Source organism: Coffea arabica, chromosome 6e (genome assembly GCF_036785885.1).
Source record: "Coffea arabica cultivar ET-39 chromosome 6e, Coffea Arabica ET-39 HiFi, whole genome shotgun sequence".
NCBI lineage: Eukaryota > Viridiplantae > Streptophyta > Magnoliopsida > Gentianales > Rubiaceae > Coffea > Coffea arabica.
In genome coordinates this window covers 12,908,392-12,933,162 of record NC_092321.1, presented here as the reverse complement: position 1 = coordinate 12,933,162, position 24,771 = coordinate 12,908,392, and the positions used below count along the sequence as shown (strand labels likewise).

The 24,771-nt window shown below is 35.5% G+C and overlaps 2 protein-coding genes across 3 annotated transcripts; one reads left to right on the top strand and one right to left on the bottom strand.

Annotated features, from left to right (window-relative positions):
• Positions 1 to 4,151: 4,151 nt before the first annotated feature.
• On the top strand, positions 4,152 to 8,649 carry LOC113695248 (transmembrane 9 superfamily member 9-like). Its single transcript, XM_027214267.2, has 7 exons — positions 4,152 to 4,554; positions 6,165 to 6,329; positions 6,429 to 6,538; positions 6,661 to 6,766; positions 6,880 to 6,992; positions 7,076 to 7,226; positions 7,311 to 8,649. The coding sequence occupies exons 1-7, from the start codon at positions 4,429 to 4,431 to the stop codon at positions 8,466 to 8,468; spliced, it is 1,929 nt and encodes a 642-aa protein (XP_027070068.1). The 5' UTR covers positions 4,152 to 4,428; the 3' UTR covers positions 8,469 to 8,649.
• A 3,445-nt stretch (positions 8,650 to 12,094) lies between these two features.
• LOC113697432 (probable cyclic nucleotide-gated ion channel 5) lies at positions 12,095 to 24,556 on the bottom strand. 2 transcript variants are annotated; one of them, XM_027217039.2, is made up of 9 exons: positions 24,339 to 24,556; positions 23,275 to 23,489; positions 22,815 to 22,901; positions 21,711 to 22,296; positions 20,530 to 20,742; positions 20,083 to 20,393; positions 18,761 to 18,872; positions 13,726 to 13,962; positions 12,095 to 12,978 (listed from the first exon to the last, which is right to left on the bottom strand). In XM_027217039.2, exons 3-9 carry the CDS (start codon positions 22,871 to 22,873, stop codon positions 12,271 to 12,273), a joined length of 2,226 nt encoding a protein of 741 aa, XP_027072840.1. In that variant the 5' UTR covers positions 22,874 to 22,901; positions 23,275 to 23,489; positions 24,339 to 24,556; the 3' UTR covers positions 12,095 to 12,270. The 2 variants fall into 2 exon arrangements, with proteins under 2 accessions (XP_027072840.1, XP_027072839.1); XM_027217038.2 differs by lacking the exon at positions 23,275 to 23,489.
• Positions 24,557 to 24,771: the final 215 nt, after the last annotated feature.

Below are 24,771 nucleotides of genomic sequence, written 5' to 3'. Positions count from 1 at the left end.
TGATCCCGAAAAATTTGAGCTATTAGGGCATTGTTCGCTTGCATCTCGTACCGAACTATGTTTCATAAGTTTGTTTCGATCCATTTAAGAGAGGTTCTCACCAATATCAAGTCACGTATAAGAGAGGGAGTGTTAAGCCACCACTAATTGATTTTGAGAAAAAAAAAAGTAGGGGGTCCTTTATCGTTATTCTAGATCACTAATTTTACACAAACTATTCTCAAATTCTACCATCACATCTGCTCAACTAGTCTTGTTGACAAACTGACGATATAGAACGGTGGAAATTTGTGAAGAACTAGGCAAAACAGGCAAAGTCCTTTTGAGAGGTAAAGTCTGCGGTGCTGGGCTGTAGACTATCGGGTGACTGCATGCCCAAGGGATCTGTGTTGAATTAATTTGGCTAATTGTAGAGATAAAGTGCATATAAAATCTCAGTTCTTCAAATTAAGGGCTGGATTTTCACCGTGGAACGGAACCCACGTTTGGTGAATAATTCCACTCCTTATGACTTAAATAATGCGCAGCATAGGAAAAAAAAATTATGGAATATACGGCTTTACAAAGCTGGCACTTTAGCTTGCACGGATTATAAAGACTAATTAATGAGCTATTCTATAATACTAAGTATTACCAATTTCCCAAATGATAGGGATGTGTAAACAAGATGAGGAGCACCTTCTAACGTCCCATTATTTGTTTTAATATACCATCCACATAAAATATGCAATTTCACTTCTTGAATATGTTTTGCGTTGGTTGAAACGTGAATCAAATTAACCGTTGTTCTCCTGCCTCTTTTCCGCTTCTTAAATTCCATTCGTCCCTGTTTCCCAAAAAAAAAAAAAAAAATTGACCACTACTCGTTTAAAAAAAAAAATTCCTTTGATCATTCGATGGACTTTGGCTTTCTTCAATCATATACAGCAAGGAAAATGATAGAAATAATTAGACAGAGAAATGAAATAACTATATAGCATTTGTTGGGTGGGGGGGGGGGGGGGGGGGGCGGGCGGGAGGGGGGAGCTTAAGTGAACACCAAAGGACAAGGTGTCCTGATGAGGGAAGAAAATAAGAAAAATAAAAAAGAGAAACTACACAACAGCTGGGTTGTCCAAATCAAGGGTAGGTCAAAATTATAAGCCAAGCAAGCTCGAAGTTTTGTAGCTTTTAATATACTTGACTTGATTAATTTGTTGGATTATAATAATTAAGCAAGAACTGCCGCTTTGACCTCGTCATTCATTTCATATCTCGTATATATGGAAAATCTGTGATTTGTTACTCTTTTAAATTCACAACCGGGCACAGTCCTACTTCGGATTATGCCTAAATCTAGTCTACTTTTATTGGAAGTCAATGTTGTTGCAAATCATGGAAAAAAATATTTGGCACTTGTTAAAAAAAAATGAATAAATTTTATATGTACTAACAGTGTATACACTATCACTGTTAAATTCATGATACATGTGTAAAAGTTGGATTTCAAATTTAAATTTTGCATACCTGTCATTTATCCAAGACTGACAGTGTATATATTATCAATGTACGAGAGATTAATAGAAAAAAAAATAAATTTGGTTTATTATCAATTCATCACAAACCACATAGGACAAAAATTGAGTCACAGGCGCACAGAACGAAGTGTGTTTGGATTGGAAGTTATTTGTCCAAATATATTTGCTTACATCACCATTACAATTTCCAATACACCTTTTTATCTTCTCAATTACCTTTTTATCTCACATACATGATACATCACATCACAAAAAGTGCTACAGTAAAAATATCTCAAATAACTTACAATCCAAACACACTAGTGCTAATCATGCGCGATTGGCTCATAACATTTCAGTTGCCCAACTACTTCAAGAGTTTACCACAACAGCAAGTCAAAGTCAAGGACCATTTTAGATTGTAAACTTTCTTTTCGCCTAAGGTTTGTTTGATAGTTTAATTCAACACTTAAATTTAATGAATTCAAATCTTAATATGTTCAAATATATTTGATAACCAAAAATTGAATATTTGAATTAATTAAGTGACACCGAATTTTCTAAACAAAACTTACTTTCAAAAATAAGTGATAAGTTATTCACTTATCATTGAATGTGATATACGTTCAAATATATTAGATATAATATTTAACAATTCAATAACTTAATGAATTTAAACTTCAGATTTCAAATTTCAGTTTTTAGATTTAAGTTTTATCAAACGTATCGTGAAACTAGGCCGAATTGAAATCAAGCTGATGGTAAATTTAACAATCTAATGAATTATATTGTACAAATCCATCATCAAACCATGCTAAAACTACAACGGAATCATGTATATTCCTATTCGTTCTTTCTCATTTTTGTCTAGCATTTTAATTATATCTTGTTCGATACAAGTAAAATAGCATCTAGGGAGGAAGGGTTGAATTAATGGTAAGATAAATGATATTGTAGGTATAAGATTGGAATTCAAAACTTTCTACTTTAAAAAAAAAAACAAAAGACAAAAAAGCTTCTTCCAACTGTTTATGCCTTGTATTGACTAGCAAGATTGTCTTTTTTTTTCCTTGTTCTTGTCATCAAACCATAAAAGTAAGAACATAGATGACCAAAGTCAACTACATTGTTGCAGGTTGCTAAGCAGAGAAAGCCTGTGTAATAACGAAACTAGTAACTCCACGTGTTTGTTTTAAGGTTTTGATCAAGTGCCTTAGTATGCTTTTGTTACTAAAACCTCATGATTAGTCTATTTAATTACTTGATGATAATAAGGGGTGTAATTAAGTTTTATACCAGAAAAAAAAAACGAAAGATATAAAGGTCAACAAATTAACAAAGTTTGGGTGAGTTGAGCGAGAGAGGTCTCAAATTTCCTATACCACTAACTTCAAGCTTCAAGTTTTTTCAGCATGTTAATGCAAAAATTGGACTAATCAAAGGGCAAATGTGCAAATAGAACTTTCACCGACGGCGCGAAGCTTCGAAATCTAAAACACTTTGACCGCTACATTAAGCAACACTTTCAGAAATGAAAAAACAAGTCCCGTTCAGATTGAGAGTTTTTCACATAAATATTTTTTTAATCACTTTTTATCTCATATCACATCATTATAATATATTTTTCTATAAAAATTTAAAAAATCTGTAATTCAATGGAAGTCGAAGTTTTATGGATTTTTTTTTTCTATTTTTTCATCTTTTATACATTCAAGAATTTAGATCTAAGGTTTTGTTTGGATTGCATTTTTTTGAATTTTTTGTAAAAAAATTACTATAATAATTTGATATATATAAAGTAAAAAGATGATTGAAAAATGTATCCAACAGTTGTTGCTGTCCAAACAAAACAAAAGCATGATGAACTTCACTTGGTGTTATGAGTATGAATTTGACTAGATGTTATGCCTTAGACTCATGTCAATCATTTTAGTTGCAGTAATAAATATAATACTAAAACTAATGGAAAAACATGATTGTATTAACTATATTAACTCACACTTCTCAATGTGTGATTCTCAATGTGTGAAAGTAGAAGCAAATCTATCTTTATGGGATGAACAGAGTATAATAATAATTAAATACATGATCATTCCACTAATTTAAAGAAAGAATTTCCAATGTAATATTTGTTTACATTGGAAAGTGAAGGATGTTAGTTATTGTTCTCTTAAGAAATTTGAAATTTTTCTTGTTCTTTCTTATACATTTTTTTTTTGTATTTTGTAATAATAAATTTTGCAGGATCTTGAAAGAAAATGGTTAAATGGACGGAAGGATCTTAAGAATTGACACTAATTTTCGCTAATTTCCCATTTTGTTTCAAAAAATTTTTTTATGACTAAATATAAACTTTTATTTTCCTTTTACTTCAACAACTTTCCATTTATTCAAACATGCGAAAAAAAAAGAAGAAAATCTTAAACTGTTACCAAAACCGAGAAAGAAAAATCTTACTTCATTAATTACCATTCAGTCTTCGTCAACCCCATTTAGGTCCAATCTCAACTATTCACCCCACGACTTCTCCCTCAATCCAACGGTCCTCAATGCCCACAGCAATTATTTTTTTAAAAATTACTAATGATAGTTTAATTAGCCTTGAATCCAACTCCCCACATATCCATCTTCCTCCCCAGTCGTTTTTTCTTGAGTGCTGCAGGCTGTTCCTTGTTCTTCCCGTTTCCTCCCACTATATTATTAATACCCAAAATTAAGTTTAAATTCCCCCCCCCCCCCACCATTTTCCTCTCTCTCTCACACACTCACGCAGTAATTTCATTAGATTCGCGGAATAAATTAAAAAAGAGGAAATTATACATACGCATATTTATATAGAGGAGTGTGTGGATCTAGATCTTAGTGGAAGAGACTGAATTAGACAGAGAAAGAGGAGAAAGAGGAGAAGAGAGAGAGAGAGAGATAGAGAGAGATGGAGGTCGCAAGGCCTCAGCTAATTCACCGATGGATCTCGGTTTCGGTCGTTCTCATCGGTCTGTTCTTCGCCACCGCTCATTGTTTTTACCTCCCCGGTGTTGCTCCGCAAGATTTCATCAAGGTAATTAGATCTTCTTGATGTTTGAATTGGACTATATTGATTTAATTTTTTTGGAAATAAAAGTGAGAAGTTGTTTGTTGTAGTATTGGATCTTGTTTGATTTTATGAGTTTTGTGCCATTTTAACTGTTTTATAGCTTGTTTTGGTCAGATCTGGGTTAATAATTGTCAAATTTTACTTGATTCTAGTTACGTGTGTTGATGTTCTGTAAATCCAGGTTTAAGTTGAGCTTTTGAAGTGTGCTACTGTTTAGGAAATGTGGTGCAGTTAGTTATGTCAATGGAGGAAATGATGCATTTTTATGGAAATAAAGTTTTCCTATTTCAAGAATAGTAATTTGTACGATTTTTTTTTCCTGGAATCATTGTTGTTCTAGAAGTTTGGAAGTTTTGTGTTGATAAGTTTAATACCAATTAGCAGAGATGAAGAAGATATAGTGAATGCGAATGGTAGTATTGTTTAAACGAGCAGAAATTAGGATTTGGTATTCGTTCCTTGGCGATGTTTTAAGTTCATTTTTAATTTTTCGCGCATCAACGAGGAGCGTCTGTGCATTCTTTTAAATTACTTGGTTTTTTTTATGATGTAGAAATTGGAATATCAAGAAATATCTACTAATAATAGCTGTTTGAGTGATCAATTCACTCTATTCAGCTTACTTTAATACTAAATGATATGACTAGACATTTTCTTCTTATTTGAAACATGTCTGGTGTTTTTTGTCTGAAATATGATGAGATAATGATGCAGCTAATTTTCATAGTGAAGTGAAGTTGAGCTGCTATTGATGTAACAAGTTGCTTTGTTGTACCTCGAACATTTTGAGAACTCACATGAGGGAACAACAGTTTGTCGAGCTTAGAATCACGATTTGGCATTAAGGCTTGTTGGGATTGTCGGTTTATATCTGGATCTTTCCCGATGCTGGTCCACTTGAATTATACTAAGCATAGAAATGTTTATTAATTAGTATGTGGTGCAGTAATCAAATGCTTAGCGCTTGTGCATTATCAGTTTTAAGGGAATCAACTTGCACATTCTTTTGTTTTCAGTGTCTTCTTGTTGGTAGCATATGCTTTTATAGGAAAGATAAAAGATATCTATCGTCTTCATGCTTCTACCCTTCAGTGACTTGGACTATGTTGCTTGTGTACTCTATTTGTTGGTTTGCATGTTTTTAGGAGAATCTACATGCACTCAATGATGTTAGTATTCACTGTCTGTTTACTTGGACATGGGAATGCGTTCAAATTGTGAACTCTGGATCTTGTTTTACAACTGTGAATATAATGTGAACGGAGGAGTTATGTTTGTAGGCTTTTGCATTGGTCTTCAATATGAACAATTTGCATTTGTATTTCAGCAAGATCCATGGAGAACATTTATCTTATAAATGAGAGTTTGGATTCCTCCCTTCCTTGGTTTCCTATTTTGTAGAACATAGAATAGTATGGAAACCAGGGATAATCCACCATAAAAACCATTTCAGTAGAACTAAATAAGACCTAAATACTGATGTTCAAAATGCCAATGCCATAACTAATTTTTTTCCATGTTCCTTCTTTTCTTTGATAATTGATTTGCTAATTTTTTTTCTCTTCTGGTTTCAGGGAGATGAGTTGAAAGTCAAAGTGAACAAGTTGACATCCACAAAGACACAACTTCCTTATTCTTTCTATTCCATTCCATATTGTGCTCCAAAAACCATTGTGGACAGTGCAGAGAATCTTGGAGAAGTACTTCGTGGTGATCGTATTGAAAACTCCCCTTATGTGGTTAGTTTTTGTGCTCATAATCCACCTTTGGCATTTCTCAATTTTGTATTATCATGTACTTCCTGTATCCTAAAACTGATCTGTAAATGTTTTTTGTAGTTCCGTATGCGGGAGCCACAAATGTGCAATATTGTATGTCGTATTGTACTTAATGCAAAAACTGCAAAAGAATTCAAGGAGAAGATTGATGATGAGTATCGGGTGAACATGTGAGACAAGTTTTTCAATACTGTCTTTCTTTCCCTTAATTTCTCTTTCTTTCCGGTTCTCTATGAAATTTGTTATCCTCACAAAATGTGATTCATTTCTTACATTCTGCTGCATTGTACAGGATATTAGATAATCTACCTCTTGTTCAGCCCATAAAGAGGACCGAACAAGACCCTATAGTCTATCAACATGGTTTTTATGTTGGTCTTAAAGGATTATATGCTGGAGTAAGACAGTTCCAGTTTGCTTTCATTGTTTAAGTTGTTTGCTTGCAACGTATGAAGTTGTGGAGTGAATGGAGATTTTAACCTTTTGCTTCATCTTCTCTAATTCGTGACAGAGCAAAGAGGAAAAGCAATTTATCAACAACCATTTATCATTCACAGTAAAGTATCACAAGGATGCACAAAGTGATGCTGCAAGGATTGTAGGATTTGAAGTTAGACCTTTTAGGTATTGTATTATAATCAGGATCAAATTTTGATGGGAAGTTAATGCATTGCATGTCATAATGTTGGTTATTCTTTGTTGATCAGTGTGAAACATGACTATGATGGTGGATGGAACGATAATGTTCGATTATCAACTTGTGATCCCCATGCAAAACGTACTGTAACTAGTGCAGACCCTCCTCAAGAGGTTGATGATAAGAAGGAAATCATTTTCACATATGATGTCGAGTTTCAGGTGGATTAGTTACTATGTGAAATTTTAGTTGTTCAATCTTGAATTTAGCTGTTAATTATATTTCTTTATTTGATGAATTTGCAGGAGAGTGATGTTAAGTGGGCATCTAGGTGGGATACTTATCTTCTGATGGCTGATGATCAAATTCATTGGTTCTCTATAGTTAATTCTTTGATGATTGTTCTTTTCCTATCTGGCATGGTTGCCATGATTATGTTGCGGACACTGTACCGTGACATTTCAAAGTACAACCAATTGGAGACCCAGGAAGAAGCTCAGGAAGAGACTGGGTGGAAGCTGGTTCATGGGGATGTTTTCAGACCTCCCACGAACTCGGATATGCTTTGCGTTTATGTGGGGACAGGTGTTCAGTTCTTTGGAATGACATTAGTTACCATGATTTTTGCCTTACTTGGGTTCCTCTCCCCTTCAAACCGGGGAGGCTTGATGACAGCTATGCTTCTTCTCTGGGTCTTCATGGGCATCTTTGCTGGATATGCATCTACCCGTCTTTACAAGATGTTCAAAGGGACAGAGTGGAAGAGAGTTGCTCTTCGTACCTCATTCATGTTCCCTGGAATTGTCTTCGTCATTTTCTTTGTGTTGAATGCTTTAATTTGGGGCGAGAAGTCCTCTGGGGCGGTGCCGTTTGGAACCATGTTTGCTTTAGTAGTATTGTGGTTTGGCATCTCAGTCCCACTCGTCTTTGTGGGTAGTTATGTAGGGTTTAAGAAACCAGCTATTGAGGATCCAGTGAAGACAAACAAGATCCCAAGGCAAATTCCGGAGCAGGCTTGGTACATGAACCCGGTCTTCTCCGTCTTGATTGGAGGCATACTTCCATTTGGTGCCGTATTCATTGAGCTTTTTTTCATCCTCACCTCAATCTGGTTGCATCAATTTTACTACATTTTTGGCTTTCTCTTCCTCGTATTCGTCATTCTAATTGTCACCTGTGCTGAGATCACAATCGTGCTCTGCTATTTCCAGCTGTGTAGTGAGGATTATCTATGGTGGTGGAGATCGTACCTCACTTCAGGGTCATCAGCTCTCTATCTATTCCTATATGCAGCATTCTACTTCTTCACAAAGCTGGAAATCACGAAGCCAGTGTCCGGTATATTGTACTTTGGGTACATGCTGATTGCCTCGTATGCCTTCTTCGTACTGACTGGTACAATTGGCTTCTATGCCTGTTTCTGGTTCACAAGGCTCATCTACTCATCTGTGAAGATCGACTAAGAAAGAAAGATCAGGAATGTCTAGGAAAATGGTTTATACTTCATTAAAAGACTGAATCATCAGGTTGGTTTTGAACTGTAAGCTAGCAAATGCTACCACGATTACTTTTTGGTTTGAGTTTCAAATCATTAATTATAGAATGTTGCCGTGACCTCAATACCGGTCATTTTGGGTTTGACCATCCTTTTTGCTCGTCTGATTTTAGTTTTCTTTTCTATTGGTGCAAGAAAAGTTTCTAGAGAAATTTCCGGCGAGATACTGCCTATTTCGATAAATTGACTTATTTGTTGTACGTATACTCTTAATGCATAGTGTTACCGTGTGGGGCAGTTGTCACTTTTGCATACTAGTTTGACAGGAAAATTTAATTGATTAAAAGTGTTGTATTAATATCAATCTTCTCATTCAACAAATTATGTAAAAGACTTTTTTAGTTTTTTCAATAAAATTAATTGTACGTCTCCGGGAGAATATTCTCATTCAATAATTTATTGAAGAAGTTAAAAGGCGAAAAACTCTTCATCACTATGCCGATTAATTTGCCTGTCTAGTATCTTATTATTTAACAAAAGAATTTAATAGTCCATTTAATAACTTAATTATATTTAATGACCAATAATCTAATCGAAGTACATTGCTCATGTTTGATAACATTTTAAGTGTGGACTTGGAATACAAATTAGAAACTATACTCCTTCCTGTCCTCTGATTAATTCAATAATAAAGTTTAAAAAAATTAAGATACAAATATACAATGTACAGGGTTATATTGGTTTCTTTTCCTTCTATGTTTCGTGCTGCAAAACTTCCTCGCCCTTGATCATATAATCTAAAGTGCATTAAAGATTTGGACCTAACTGTGTGGATTCAAAATCACTTTACAATATATTCCGTTTATCCCATTGTTAATATCATGTTTTCGCTTTATTTATGTCTCAAAATAAAAGTCACCATTTCAAATTTAACACATACTTTACAATCTTGTCATTTGAAAATGCAATTTTTAAAATTCTAATACATATTTAACAAGGAAATATTTTGAATTCGAAGGATAAATATGTAAATTCACTAATGCCATGTAATCTAAACATAATGATTAATATATCTCTATAAAAAAGTTAGATTCTCAAAAAATGACTCTAATATTGGAATGGAGGAAGTAGCAAACCATAATCAGTTGATTTTGTTAATAAGGACGGATCACTTATTCACAAAAAAGTCGTTTGCTTGAATCTTGTTGTGAAGGTAAGAATTGTGTTAATGAGAAATCTACGAATCCCTCTAAATGACTTATGATCTCAAAACATACCTAATTCATTCATGGTGGTGACTGCAATCAAACCCTTCCAACCATTTTTTGACCGATAAAGAATCATGATCATAGAGCACTCAAATAACTCAATCACAATTGAGTATGATATAGACATCACAATCAAGTGTCTGTCTAATTATGTTTTTACACAGCTACAAGAAACCTGAATCTTAGAGACCAGATTGAATTGGCCATATTTGACATCGTTAATTCTTATTCCCGTCTGGATAATATTCAACTTAAGAAAGTCTTGTTGCTTGCCTCTAACAATCTAAAGTTGTTTTTGTTCTCCAAAATATTTCTTCTATCAAGTTGGCAGTCCCTTTTTAGTGATATGGTTTCCTTTCTCCAGCTTATTTCTAAACATGGATTACTTTGTTGATTTCTAATTGCAACTAAATATTGTATACATTTCCCGATGTAATATATAATTCCTGAATTTTTTGGTTTAACTTTTTTTGGAATTCTTTTCCTTCCAGAATGCTAATAAGTAGCAGATTTGGAGTATCCATCAACAAATAGTATTTGAAATCTAACATATCCCTCATTCTTACACAAGTTCTTGCGCTTGAGACTGGAACTAGTCACAATATCATCTACCATCTACCTGCGCTGTTCTAGATGAAACAACTGATCGTTGGTGTTCTTCATCTACTATCTACCTGCGGTGTTCTAGATGAAACAGCTGATTGTCGGTGTTCTAGATGAAGCAGCTGATTGTCCAGATGTCTAGTAGTTTGTATAACTCATGGACTTTAAAATGGTTCATGGAGATTTGATTTGGGTGCAAGAAACAGTTTTATATATCGGTTCAAATGAAGAAGAACAATAAAAATAGTGTAGCAAGCATCCGCCTCTCCCTCTCGAGTCTCGACGTATTTGTGGGTGAAGACTGGAGACTCTTCATGTTTCATGTTCTTCCTGCAAAACGCAGCAGAAATAGTGAAGGCATGATTCGCCCATTGTTTCATTCATATGCACGCCTGTTTGCCTCCTCTTACTTAAGGTAACCATTCCAAAGTAGTCATCGGATACCTATATATATATATGTGTGTGTGTGTGTGTGTAAAGTTTTGGTGCATATCCAGGGAGTTTTGATTGATTTTGCTGGATCAGAGGGAACAACAGTTGTATTGGTTTCTACAAGACAAATGAAATAGGACACAATTCTGTCCGTCTGTCTCTCAGTGCAACCTATGATTTCTTGGATAACCCATATTTAACACGAATATACGTACTTAACAGAACCATCTGAATTAAGCTTGAACATGGGAGGGAATAGAGAAAGCAATTTGAGAAAAAATTTATTGATTCTGCACTCTGTCCAAACGTCAAGGTCTCAAGAGTAACATACAGAATTAAATCACCCGATTGAAGATTGCCTCTTGGAACCATCTACTGAACTTCCAAGGTCCCATCCCAAGAGTTTAATTCCCTGGTTGAAGATTTACCTCTTGGAACCATCTACTGAGTTTAAAGATTGCGCATTTATTTGTATGTTTTGACCAGGACATTAAGGCACAGATTGCATTTATTTTGGCAGATGGATCAGCTGTATGTCAAACCATTATATGGTGAGGGTGTGCGCGCGTGGGGTTGGGTCACCATCCCATATCGGAAGATCGTGGGGTCTTTACTCTGAATTTAAGGTCCATAAGGGCCTCGTTCTGTCACCAATTGGCCGAACGTGGTTTCTTTGTGGATTCCTCTTAAATTGCTTTCGGGCTGGTTTATCCGTTAACTCCTGTGTTTGTTCTAATTATGTGTGTTTACTTCCGTTCCCCGGAAAAAAAAAAAGATTAGCTGTATGTGACCCCAAGGATTATTTGATTATTTGAGGCTACATTACATGTGGGGTGTGGTGGGTGCACGGCCTATACACTTAAAAACCTCTGGACAGAAGACCCACTTAAAAAACTTCATAACATTGGCAGGATGTCAATTGTACTCTCAATGTCTTTAATAACCAAGTAATTTTCTATCCAAACGCAGCCAGCGTTTAACAATGGTCCACTGGATTTTGCAGATTCCCAGGTAACCTATGGACTTGATTGTCAAGTAGAACCTTTCAATTGGCTCAAAATCAAGTAGTGCTTACTGCTTAATGTAGAGATACCAATGAAAAAGACCGTGCTGCTTTTAGCCGGGAACCAAGGGTAAAGCACACTTTTTTTGAACTTTTTTACTTTAAAAGGAAGGCATGTCTTGCTCACACCATTTTCACTAATAAAGCTATAAAAATGTCAGAAAAGAAAAGAAAGAAGCCCAAAATGCACATTACTTCTGCTTTCTCAAAGCTCTAGAAGAAGACAGGTAAGATGAAAATAGTGTCACTTCAAGCATATCTAAATACAAAATAAGTTGGGAGTTCCAATAACGGTAACACTCCTGTGATATTTGCATATTATACAATGTTTAGCCCTTACGAGCTTGCAAGGTCAGTACTTAGGACCTGAGGTAATAACCAATTGAGTCAGTCAGACTAACAACTTAATCTGCATCAGCAGTGAAATCAGGTTCTGGTGGCTTCTGTAATTTCATCAACTCCCTTGCACTCCTCAGGTTCCTGTTCCGATGGACACCACGAAGTGCATTAGCTGCGAATCTAGATGCCAAAAAGGTTGCGCCGAGGCTATATGAACCTCCGCCGGCGTTATTGCTGCCCCCAGCTGCTGCTGCCGCTGCTGCTTCTTCTTCTTCTTCTTCCTTTCTTCTAAGTTCCATAAGCTTCCTTTTGCAGTAGCGGCGCCAAGCTGCTTGAATAAAACACGCAGCCCAAGTCCTCCATTGCTGTGAGTAAAATCGAAATGTGTGTTGAACTTGTCTAGAGTGAAGCCTCCTAAATTGACCAGCTACAAATTTCAACTCATCAGCCGTCAGAGCAAAAGCCTCCACTTCCATCAAGGCCTTCACTGTCCGGGTGGAAGATGGCAGGTTGGAACCAGATTTTGGGTCCAGTGCCCATGTCAGAAGCTCCTCTCCACAAAAGTCCCCTTCTTTTAACAAACTACGGTTGAAAAATCCACTTCTTCCACCATCAGTTGTCACGCTCTCAAGGCGACCACGTATGATAAAAAGCATTTCATCGACTGGATCTCCCTCTCGAACAATATAAGTATTCTCAGTGTACAAGCAGGGCTTCAGCCTCTCACAAATAGCATCAAGCAATCTCTCATCCATATTCTCAAAGAGAGGAACCTGGGGAACAGTTAACAAAACGTTTGAGCAAACAGCAACCTCAGCATCCATTTTGGAGAAAGCAAAACCAAATATTTTATAAGATCCAGAAGATTAAATTAAGGCTGAAAGCAGCAGCTAGGAAGATGTGTTCGCTATGATCACAAAATAATCTTTTACAACCTCCTCGCCAACTCCCCCACCAATATGCTACTTTGAAGAAATGTTTTAATGACATTAAATCTGAAGATAACTAAGAAAAACACTAAATCACTACAATTTTCTCAGGTGATATCATGCAAAATGTACCTAGCAAGATGGCAAAAGCATCAAACATGTGGCTAATACATGTCTGAGTGTGTCTGGCTGCGTCGCTGTATGTGTGTGTGTGTGTGTGTGTCTACTTAAATACACTGACTTTGACATGCATCGAATAGGACTTTACAAAAATCATTTATAAAAGATTATTCCTCTTTCCCTCTGGGGTAAAAAGGTTGCATAAACACATATCAAAAAATCTCATCTGATTCTTCCTTCCCAAATGAGTAGCCCATTTATTTCTCTTACTAGTATCTACTACAGTGTTGTCTGAATTAAAGAAACCTCATGTAATCTTTGAAGTAAATCTTAATCTACAGAAACAAGGGAAAATATTTCTGAAACATGCTAAGGATCTGTGAGTAACAAAGCTTGGAAAACCTGCCACAGGGAAAACAAATTAATTGGTAGCCTAGCAATCAAAACATTCGAGCAAACATAGCAACTTACCCTCTTCACCAAAGCCAGACAAAGATGGCGCTTTATGTCTCTTCTGAGATCTTTTGGCAGACTCTGTACCAAACTCTCTTCATCCACCCCACGTGTTTCTAACCATTTGTATTGATCGTATCGTCTAACTCTTTCGCGCAGATCTTGTGGAAGTAAGCGATGATGCATCCATTGCTCTGAGTCACGCCTTTTAACTCTCATCTCTTCAAGTCGGATGGTAAGAGACTGGAGATAGGTCTGTGATAGCATGAAGCAATATTATTAGGACTGACAGATAGCCAATCTGTAGTTTGCACTTGCTTCTCAATGAATTATCTCTCTGATTACAAGATAGAAGCATATAGAGTTCATCCATCAGTATGCCTAATATTTGCCCAACACATATCTTATATTCTTAAAAGATGTGACACTTTTTCAACAAACTTTAGGCCCTTTTGGAGGGGGGCTGAGCGAAGAGGGGCAGGTTAAGCCTAGAAGGTAAATTGTGAGTAATCTTAATAAAATGACCAAGAAACTAGTATTAACAAGAAAACAACGAAATTAAGGAAAAAAATTCATAAAAAAAATGTGAAGAGATAAACTGAGGTAAGAGACAAGTTGCTGATATTAATATCTGAAACCCTACAGTGCCACCCTTAAGTCAATTATGTAATTGGTGTCTCTTCACTGAGAAAACTGCAAGTTCTTGGATCTTTTTTATTCTGAAAGAATTTCATAGGCTCTTTTGCTGAATCTCTAGCCGCTTTCAAAATTCTGAGCAGCTGTTGTCTTCTAACTGCAAGTTCTTGAATCTTTTTTTATTCTAAAACTATGAAGCTCCTTAGAATCTCTCTCATTCAAGGAGTGGATGTTTATCAATCATGATGCATCAAATCAATCCCAGTGTTACAGCAATGTATGTTATTAATTACCAAGAATGCCATTCACTAGGTCATCCTCATTGCCAGAGCCAGCAATGAGAACCATTCAGCATGGAAGACCATTGCTCTGGGCTTGGCAGCATGAGAAAATGGAGGTGTTGTTAGGTGTATAGCATAGAGAGATTCCAAGAGAGACAGATATTCAAGAGTATTGTGACAAATAGACCCAGCTGCCGTATTGTTTATGGAGTGGATGTTTATCAATCATGATGCATCAAATCAATCCCAGTGTTACAGCAATGTATGTTATTAATTACCAAGAATGCCATTCACTAGGTCATCCTCATTGCCAGAGCCAGCAATGAGAACCATTCAGCATGGAAGACCATTGCTCTGGGCTTGGCAGCATGAGAAAATGGAGGTGTTGTTAGGTGTATAGCATAGAGAGATTCCAAGAGAGACAGATATTCAAGAGTATTGTGACAAATAGACCCAGCTGCCGTATTGTTTATGGTGCTAAGCTGGAAATCCATGCTACATATTGTCATACATGGTGCCATGAAGTGGGGAATACTCGCCTTCTACAAAAATTGTGAGTCTACTAATCTCTCACAAATTCTGACGGTATATTTGCAGTATCATTATCAAGCAATATAAATAGGTGAATGTTGTAAACCCAAAACAAAATAATTACCATGTAAACAGCTAACTCTTAAAACTCATCCGTTGCTACAAAGACCTAATTTCTAAAGTGTTTGCATTCCACAAAACTGACCAAATTCACCATAAAAATTAAGAGTTAATTACATTTACCACCCCTGTGATTTGACCAAATTACTAAACTAACCCCATGATTTAACCAAGTTACAGTCAAACCCCTTGAATGCCAAAACATTTATCAAATGCCCCCCTCATGTTAACTAACATTAAAAATCCTGCTTGCATCAGCAAAATATATGTCTAAAAGCCCCAACATACCCTTCTGCAAATTGTGTTGATTACAATTACCTCCCCTCAGATTTATCCAAATTACATTTACTTTCCTTGAGGTTTGTCCAAATGAAAAAAATAAACCCCATACTTCGTCCATATTAGTCCAATGCTTTACATAGTCAATCATTTACTCAATATACGTTTTCACTTGTCAACATCAAGTGCAACAAAAGTTTTGATGAAAACCTTAATATTCCCAATAATTACAAATATTTAATTTTTTCGATCATCTTTTGCTCCAAGTTACAGTTAGCATAACCAAAATTCTAGTCACATGGCAACACAGTGAATACTAATTTGATCACTGATATAATTTCTTTAGCCACCACTATTACATTTTTTATATTGAAAACCTTATCCATGTCAATATGCAAATAATTAAACTCTGTTTTCCAAAAAAAGAAAAATAAAATATTTATTGTAAATGTGCCTATATGCATTTAATTTTAGGGTTTCTATACAAAGACATAAATTTAAAAATCAGCAGTAAAAGTCCAAAATAAAACACTTATATAGAATTAAGGATAAAAATAAAATTCATTTTATGGATAAAAAACCATATACTGTAGTTAAAATTTATTATTATACACCAAATTGTATGTTTAAATAAATTGGATAATTGTTGTGCAAGAAAAGTGTTGGAGAGTTTTGTAGTGGCTGAAATAAGTCGTAGGCACAAGTTTTCTCAACTTTTTATTTTCATTTTCAGTAATGTAATATTGTTTTACTTTAATTTGGGTTTGATTTTTTCTTGGATCACAATAAGAGATTTTCTTATATAGTTAGCTATTCAAAAGTCAAATTGCACTCAGGTCAAACTATAGGTGTCCTTTTTTGTAATTTGGACACACTTTGAGGGAGGCAAATGTAATTTTTGCAAAGGGCAGTTCTGTCATTTCCCTACTTGCATTAGTTGGCTTTGAACCTCATAAGGGGGTGACTGTAATTTAGCGAAACCACAGGGTTGGCTTGGTAGTTTGGTCAAACCACATGGGAGGTAAATGTAATCAACTCTAAAAATTAAGTTAGCCATCAGGATATGATGCAGTTGCTATTTCATTATTTGAGAAGTCTCAACCACTTAGGAAGTCTAACATCACCTCTCATAAAAGTAGTTTTTGTTTAAAAATATCATGTCCTTCATGACTTTCAGATAAGTACCTTGTTGGCCATATACTGATATTCATGACATCATTAGGTGTTAGAGATCTCAGGACCATAGTGGTTAGTGAAATTTTTCACAGGTCATCTCTAGGTCAAGTTACTTAAGTACTGCATTTACAAGTCAACAAAAGGTAGTGGCGAAAAGAGTACCAAAACGTCTTTAAATAATTAGCTCCGCTTTACTTCTCAAATTCTCCCAAGTCTTCTGCTCTCCTGTATGATCGTTTCATGTTTCGTGTTGAAAAGTGACATAAGAGTTAATTGATGTGATGTTAAGTCTGTCTTGATAAAAACTCATTGAAAGTTTCTCTTCGTTCTTCTTTGCCTATGTTAAACCTTCTTGTAGTAAGATCTGTACAAGCAACTGAGGAAGACAAACCTACCAAACATAGCATCACGACAACATCCTACCATCAATTTAACTTAAAAAAGTATTAACTTTTGTAGCTTCAGTTCATCACAAAGCTAGTTCAATCTGATACAAGACATCCTAACAACTCATCTTTTCTACTCAATGCTCTTCAGATGTTACAAGAGTTACCTTCTGACCTTAACATCCCCATTCTTTGCCAGGATTGACAACAAAATCTTAATGAGAATATTAACCAGGCATTTAGCATTTTAAACCCACACCAAACACAACAAAATACAAAGAAAGCACCTGGATGTCAAAACTTCAGATCTAAACTCGCTATGTCCCCATACAACATGTCAAAACCAAATAGATCTCATATAAAATTGTCAGCAAGACGTTACTCAGCATTATATACCCAAGCAAAGGCATATTGATGAATGAATTTACCCAAAACACGCCATCAAGTAGGTAGATAACAATCTGGCTTCAGTTGCGAAAAAAGGGAGTGGGGAAAAAAATGATAATGCACTAAACAATGTGAAGTACTTTCAGCTTAACAACTTCGAAGAAGTGACCTATAAAAATAGTTAGTGGAGACCTTTTCTAACCTCAGTTTCGACAAATATGAGTAAGCTTCCATGTGGATGGTAACAAACATGACATATTCATCTTGTACCAAATTATTCAAAGATAATTGGTAAGGACTCCTAAAATCCTGGTACAACTCATACGCTACCGTTTGAAATTCATTAAATAGGTTCATACAAGAAAGGATGTACTCGCTGAAAATTTAGATCAATTTTACTAATAAAACACTCCCTTAAATCAGGAACGAACCATATGCCTCTGTCACTGATACACAGAAGGATTAAAGATCTACAAGTGCAAAATATGGCTGGGAAAAACAATAACACTAAATGCTGAAATGATGAACAGTAGCAATAGCATGCAAGTCATCTGTTACCATAAATACTTATAGTGAGATTGGAGTAATTTATGGAAATTTTAGTTCCATAATCAAAGTGTTGAAACTTATTTCCTAACTATATTATCACAAAAATCAGTATCAACAAAGAAGCACTAATACACCACATATTAGATTAGTACTTCCCTATTCCTAGAGATTTATATGCTAAGTTTCTCTTGACCATAAAAAGGCTCCAAAAAACCCTTTTACAAATACTTCTGCCATTCTGGTACAATGGTTTTTATACCACTAAGGGCTTTTATGGAAATAATTTGTTATTAAATACAGGAATAATAGGATATCAAATTTTGGAACATAGTAATTTGGAAATTTACCTAAGAAGTTGACACTATCTAGGGATTTGGTAGTGGCAACACTATCCACATCAATATGTGTTTTCCTAAAACATGATCAAGCAGAGGATGCAACTTTTTTTTTAATAATGCAGGGGATGCTTGCAACAAGCACAAGAAATATCAGACCAAAGTTCATAGGAGAATTTGTGCATAAAACTTGATGCTGCATTTAAATACTGCAAGATCCAAGTCAACTTATTCTCCACATCCAAAAAGCTAAAAAATATGAACCCAAACCCATATTAATCACAAAAATGAAGTACAATAACATGTAGCAAACATCAAGTAAAGAAGGCAGCAAACGTATATGTACATCCTCTGGTCAATGTTTGTAGTTTACCTGCATGTTGCCAATTAAGAGTGCAAAGAGAATAAGGCCAAATATTGCAAGTGCAATAGAGAACAGAGACTCTCCAGGATATGTACTTGTTTGAAGCCCCTGGCCAAGTGTGCTGCATGGTGTGAAATTGGCTCAGAAAAATGTTTCAAACTGCTCATTAATTGCGATAAAAACAAGGTAGATACACAAAAATAACAAAAAGCAGGATTGTAGAAGAGTCTAAGACATTCTTAATGATCTATGCACAAATTTTGAGATCAACAAGTTAAAGCATCTCTCTCTCTACCTCTACCTCTCTCCCTCTCTGTTATTTTTAAACTTCTTAAGCTTATTCACCAGTGATCATGAAAAACTAAAAGGTTGGCAGTCCAGGAACTCAACTTCAACATATATCTCTTAAGCGGTTTCTTACTGATACAGAAAAGACAAAAGCATATTCCACTCCTTTAGTCATTCTCCACCAAATCCATCTAAATGTGGATCTTCTGAAAGAAGTATGCTTCAAATAGACAACTTCAGAGTGTTTAAGCTACACATAACTAGACCTAGGACCCAGTATAGAACAAATCTCTAGCAATTTAACCTCAGACTAGAAAGCATCCCCACATTGTGCTCCAAGACCCAAAGACACTAACAAGAAGGGAAATCAAAGCATGTAAAATAAGGGAAATCGAAAATGCCCAAGAATGCAAAAATAAAAATTCTATTACCCTATTTGACTCCAGCCAACCAAAGCTTTGACAGGAAGAATAGGCATTATAGGGCACTATCACCACAGATAATGAAGCAGATTGTTTTTGAAACTGTATTACCAGATTAAGGATTACATCAGCTACTCCAAAAAGTCAGATTTAAGGAGCCAATTACTTAGACAATAAAAAGGTTTAAAATCTACAGGAGAGTTTTATATTACTCTCTAATTGAATTCATAAACAGCCTTGTTTCAGAACCCAGATGCAGAAACTTCAAATTTTAGCATTCTCCAACACAGAGAAATAGTAATTTTAGCAGAAAACAACTGAAATATATTAGGGCCTGCTCCCATTTGGTTTTGCTATTGTAGAATTTATTATGGAAAAGTGAGTAATTTAATATCTAATGCATGTCTTGGGTTCATAAGTAGCTTAAAAGTATAAGTGGAAAGAAGAAGGAACATCTCAAAACAGCTTTTAGCTGAAAAAAAAAAGGTCTATAATCAGCAAGTACAGTGAAGGAAAGACCAGGCACAAATCTTCATGTACTGTTAATGAAGAGCATGCATAGAAAAAAAAAAGAGAAACTCATATAATATTGATTCAATTGAAGCATGATTGCTCATTCACCTCAAATTCTGTAGCCCCCACCAAAGGCAGTAACAGTATTTAGATATGAATTTCTTTGAATAGACAATGCCCGATGACAACGCCTGCTCAAAAATTCCAAAATCAAATGGTGGATTTTCAACACCCACTCCACAAGATGCATTTAGCACTGATTCGCTGATACCGCTCCAAGAATTAAAATCTTTCATATTCTGATTGCCGCAGTACAAGAAATTAGTTTCGCATTTTCCAAGTCTAGTAGTTTTGCATGCTTTCTGCCAGCAGTAGTCATTGCGTTCTACAGATAACAAGTACCAGAGTGCCCCAACTATCTGCAAAGCCAATCCAGTGGAAAAAAAAAGGATACTGTTATTTTTCTAAGGGCCAATATGGCTAATTATTACAATTTCAGTATTTGAAACGTGAAAAATTATGAGACTGAAAATATATCACACTGCAAAGACATACGTGACTGGCTAGCATGTATAACAACAAATAATATACAGCACCAGCCCAGGCAGTTTGAGCAAAGACACCAGCTGTACGTTTCAGCTCTGAAGTGAGGGGTAAAACCCGGATAAACCTCGGAATATACTGAAGAATAATAATAACAAGCAATGCTTGTTTTGTAGTGTAGACATCTGAACCTTCGGATTTCTGGAGAAATCTCCACACAACAATCTGCAAAGATGCAAAACAGTAATGTTAAAGAGGAAGTGAAAAAGTTTTCCATTTTCTGACATTTACTACTACTCAATTTCAATCAGCTCACAACAAGAAGTCTAATGACATAGCTGAAAGAGATTCATATTCCATATTAAAAAAGCACACTTTGGTGCACAAAAATTGTTTAGACCAATCTAAAACTATTATTCGGGTTAAAAGTTTAGTTCTCAAAACATTCACATAACCACAATCTGGAAGCAATACCCCAAAGAAAGCAGCCTGAAAGAGTATACATGCAGTCCAACATAAATAGAAATAGAATAAAATAAGGAAAATGTGTAGCATCAACCAAAGAAAGATACCAACCACAAAGAACAAGAAGATAGTGAAAACCAAGTTTGCATACATATGAATGCTTATTACCAAAACATGTATGCACTTAGCAGAACTCAAGAATAATTTTTAAATAGAATTACTTTTTTAGTGTTTCGAGCAGATTTACCAGCTGAAAGAAGGAATGTAGTGTCACTCGGGTGCTGATTTTCAGTGTGCTAACCCACAAAGAGAGAGAGCAAGGGAGCAATGAAGAACTGATATTTTTAAAGCAAAAACTGGAAAGGTAGAGAAATGTGAGATGGTGCTAAAAATAATTAGCAATTGTATAACACAATGGATACACATATCCTTAACTATAAAAGCAGTCAATTCTTGACTCCTGAAAAGAGAATTGTTCACAAACAGGAATAAGCTCTTTCTTTGCTTTCACAAAGAAATCTAACAACTAAACGAAGGAGAATCTTATGAGAGAAAAAATTTGAATGGAGAAAAGCAACAAGAAAATTTTATATTGTGTGAATTTGATAAACTTTTACCAGTTAGTGCACAACATTTGAAGATTATAAGATTCTCATTCCCAAAAATCGAAAAAGAGGATAAAGCTAGCACTCAAAACAACGTTGTCCAAACTAAAAATTTCTCCAAACCTGAGGTAGCGGAAGCACTGAAAGAAAATCAATTATAAAGTAGGACCACACATATCGCTTGGCAATTTGAGCTGGATCTATTACAAGTTCTCCTCGCCCAAAAACTCGAGATGATGGTGCGATAAATGCTGTTCGAAACTGAAGAGCCATATGAATTAGATAGAAAGCATCAATGACCGTACGCAACGTAGTAGCTATGATAGCTAATGATCGATGGATGCCCAGGCAGTTTGCTTTATTATCAAAAACTGGAAGGTAGAAAAAAATTGGATCCACAGACACCGCTAGAATACATGATATGACAAAAAATCTATTCCACCGAAGAAGGAACTTGGCTTGAGGATCAAATATTTTCTTCTCTGAAACTTTTAGATCTTCTGGAAACACAGCCCGCGAAACACCAAATCCAAAGGATCTACCAATTGATTTAAGCCCTTCAGATCCTTTTTTCATTCCTCTCTTAAACGATTTGGATGTAGTCGTAGTTGAAGAACCAACTCGCCCTATGCCTTCAATGCCAAAGCCACATTTATTTGTAGCCACTGAAGCAGATGGCGATGACAGTGTTGAGTCCAAGTCATCCAATCTAAACACCCAAAAAAAAAAACAATTCAGTTTTAGATCAGAGTAAAGAAAGAGAACAATCATTGAATAACTCAATCTCCAATGCTACAAGCTATAAAAGAAAGATGGGAAGAAGAATTTCCTTAATGGTACCCATCACATTGCAAATAAAGACCAGATTCTGAAAATCAAAGAAGGACCTCTCCAAGGCAAACTAGGCAAATCAAAAAAATTTAATTAGGACATATCTGTTACAAGTCAAAAGAATTTCTTCGAGTTGAAGCAGATGGAGAAGAGAATATGCTAAGGTAAACATATAGGTTCATAATAGAGTTATTTCAAAGTCTAGCCATTAAGCTAAGCAAACGTTCAGCTTAATAACCCATACTTTTAAAATCTTTTACTGCTAAATGACAATGAATGAAGCAGATTCCAACCACATAGCCCAAACAGTAGTAGCACCGCAAGGAATCAGGATCTGTTGGTCAGGCCATAATAAATCTTAATCATATGTGCACAAAACTACAAACCAACAGCTACCTCACAAACTTCTCTCGCTGTCCACCGATGTACTGTGACTTTGCAGCGTGGTCAAACATCTTAGAGTACCAAATGCATTAATGTGCACTGCAAGGAAGACAACATACACTGTGAGGGCCTATTCCACTGAAGACAAATCAGAATGAACACTAATACTTTCATCATTCACTCCAAAAAGGCAAGAACACATTAAACCATATGTATAAGGCCAGACTAGGAACCATATTTATCTAACATAGAAATGATAAGCTACCAGGGCCGACAATAATAACAAGGAGTATGTTCGGATAGGAGATTATATGGAAAATTTTTTTTGGAATAACATTGAAGCACTTGCTTTGATGTGATATATGTGAGATAAAAGGTAGTTGGGAAGATAAAAAGATGATTGAAAAATGTTCTTATGATGCAAGCATTTTTTTTGGGTAAATAATCATATATTTAAACAAACCAGGTGTACCTAAGTTCCATGGCATACGTGCTGTTGGAATCAATAGGGTTACTACTTCCCATTAGCATAGAGAGAGAACGGCTTTTGCAGCAAAATGTGCTGGAAATCCATTTCCCCTTCTTTACTAGAGGACGAGATTGACTCTAATGTAGTGCAAGTCAATTTACAACATCATCCCAACCAACAATCATGGTATAATAATTCTCCTTCCCAGAGCTATTTTCCTGCATAAGTTACAGTATCTTACACTTGCCAGATTTTCAGAGCACCTCAACACAGAATACGGTCACCATGATTCACAAAATTCAATAAACAAAAAGAGGTTCCCATCCAGAAAAATGAAGAAAAAAGGTTAACAGATTCACCACTAGAAAAGTGCAGTTTCATTTTAATGAATTATGCTTTAAAGCAGCCGCTCCCCGAGATAAGGAAGCAGCATACCAAACGTCTCCAAACAGTAGTTGGAGGTGACAAAAATATTGCTAGCTTAGTTCTGCACCATTTACATTTTATGCAATCCTGCCAAACTTTCACAACCCAATTGAACTCTTCCCATATTCAACAATGCCTAAATCAACCCAACTGACAAGATGAAAAATCATCAAAATGTACAAAGAATATAGGAAGAGTTTCTAAAACCAAACTTGAGCTGGGGTCTTTAAATCTCCCTTATTTCAACTTTTTCTACTGTCCTTTTGCTTCTACCCAAGAATTTCATCAGTAGCTAATTATCAGATAAACCCTTTAAATTAAAAGAAAATTTTGCCAGTAATTACAAGTCCACTCAAAAAGACATGAACTTTATGAACTCCAGCATGAAAATTATATTTTGAATTGATCACTGACAATCAAGACTTCCACAGAAGGGGAAGCACCAGCAAAACTAAACTCCATATTCACAAGCAAAAGCCGGCTATCTTTTATTGACCAGAGTTTATTTTTTTAATCCATCTATATCATCATAATCCCAGATAAACAAAACAATAGATACACAAAAATCTACGAGGAAGAAGACAAACCGCGTATCATATTTAGATTTAGGAAACAAAACTAGATCAGACGAAGAGACTTACAGTTACCAAATCTTCAGATAACTTGAAGTAAAAGATCAAGTGGGCAGGGAGACTCGGAAATTGCAAGGAGGGTGATGAAGTGAAAAAGAAATATTCCGTATAGATGGAATTTATTGGTAAATATCTGGCGCTTTTTGGCCTAGTGCTCTTTCGTAGGAACCAAACTGGAAAATGCTGAAGAAAATGGTGAAGTATCTGTCACTGTCAGTGAAAATGTTGGTCAAGACGGACGATGACTTCTTTTACCTCTTTTTTTTTTCTGGATTTTGGTTTGTTCTGTTTTTTTACTTTTTGTTTTGAAGGACCGATAAACGGCAGCAGTTTTCATAGTAACCGTACTAAATAACTACTAGTAAAATAACTGGTACGGTACAGTCCGGAAAAGCCAACCAATCGAGATTTTTTTTTTTTTGGGGTTCCTTCACTTGTTAGA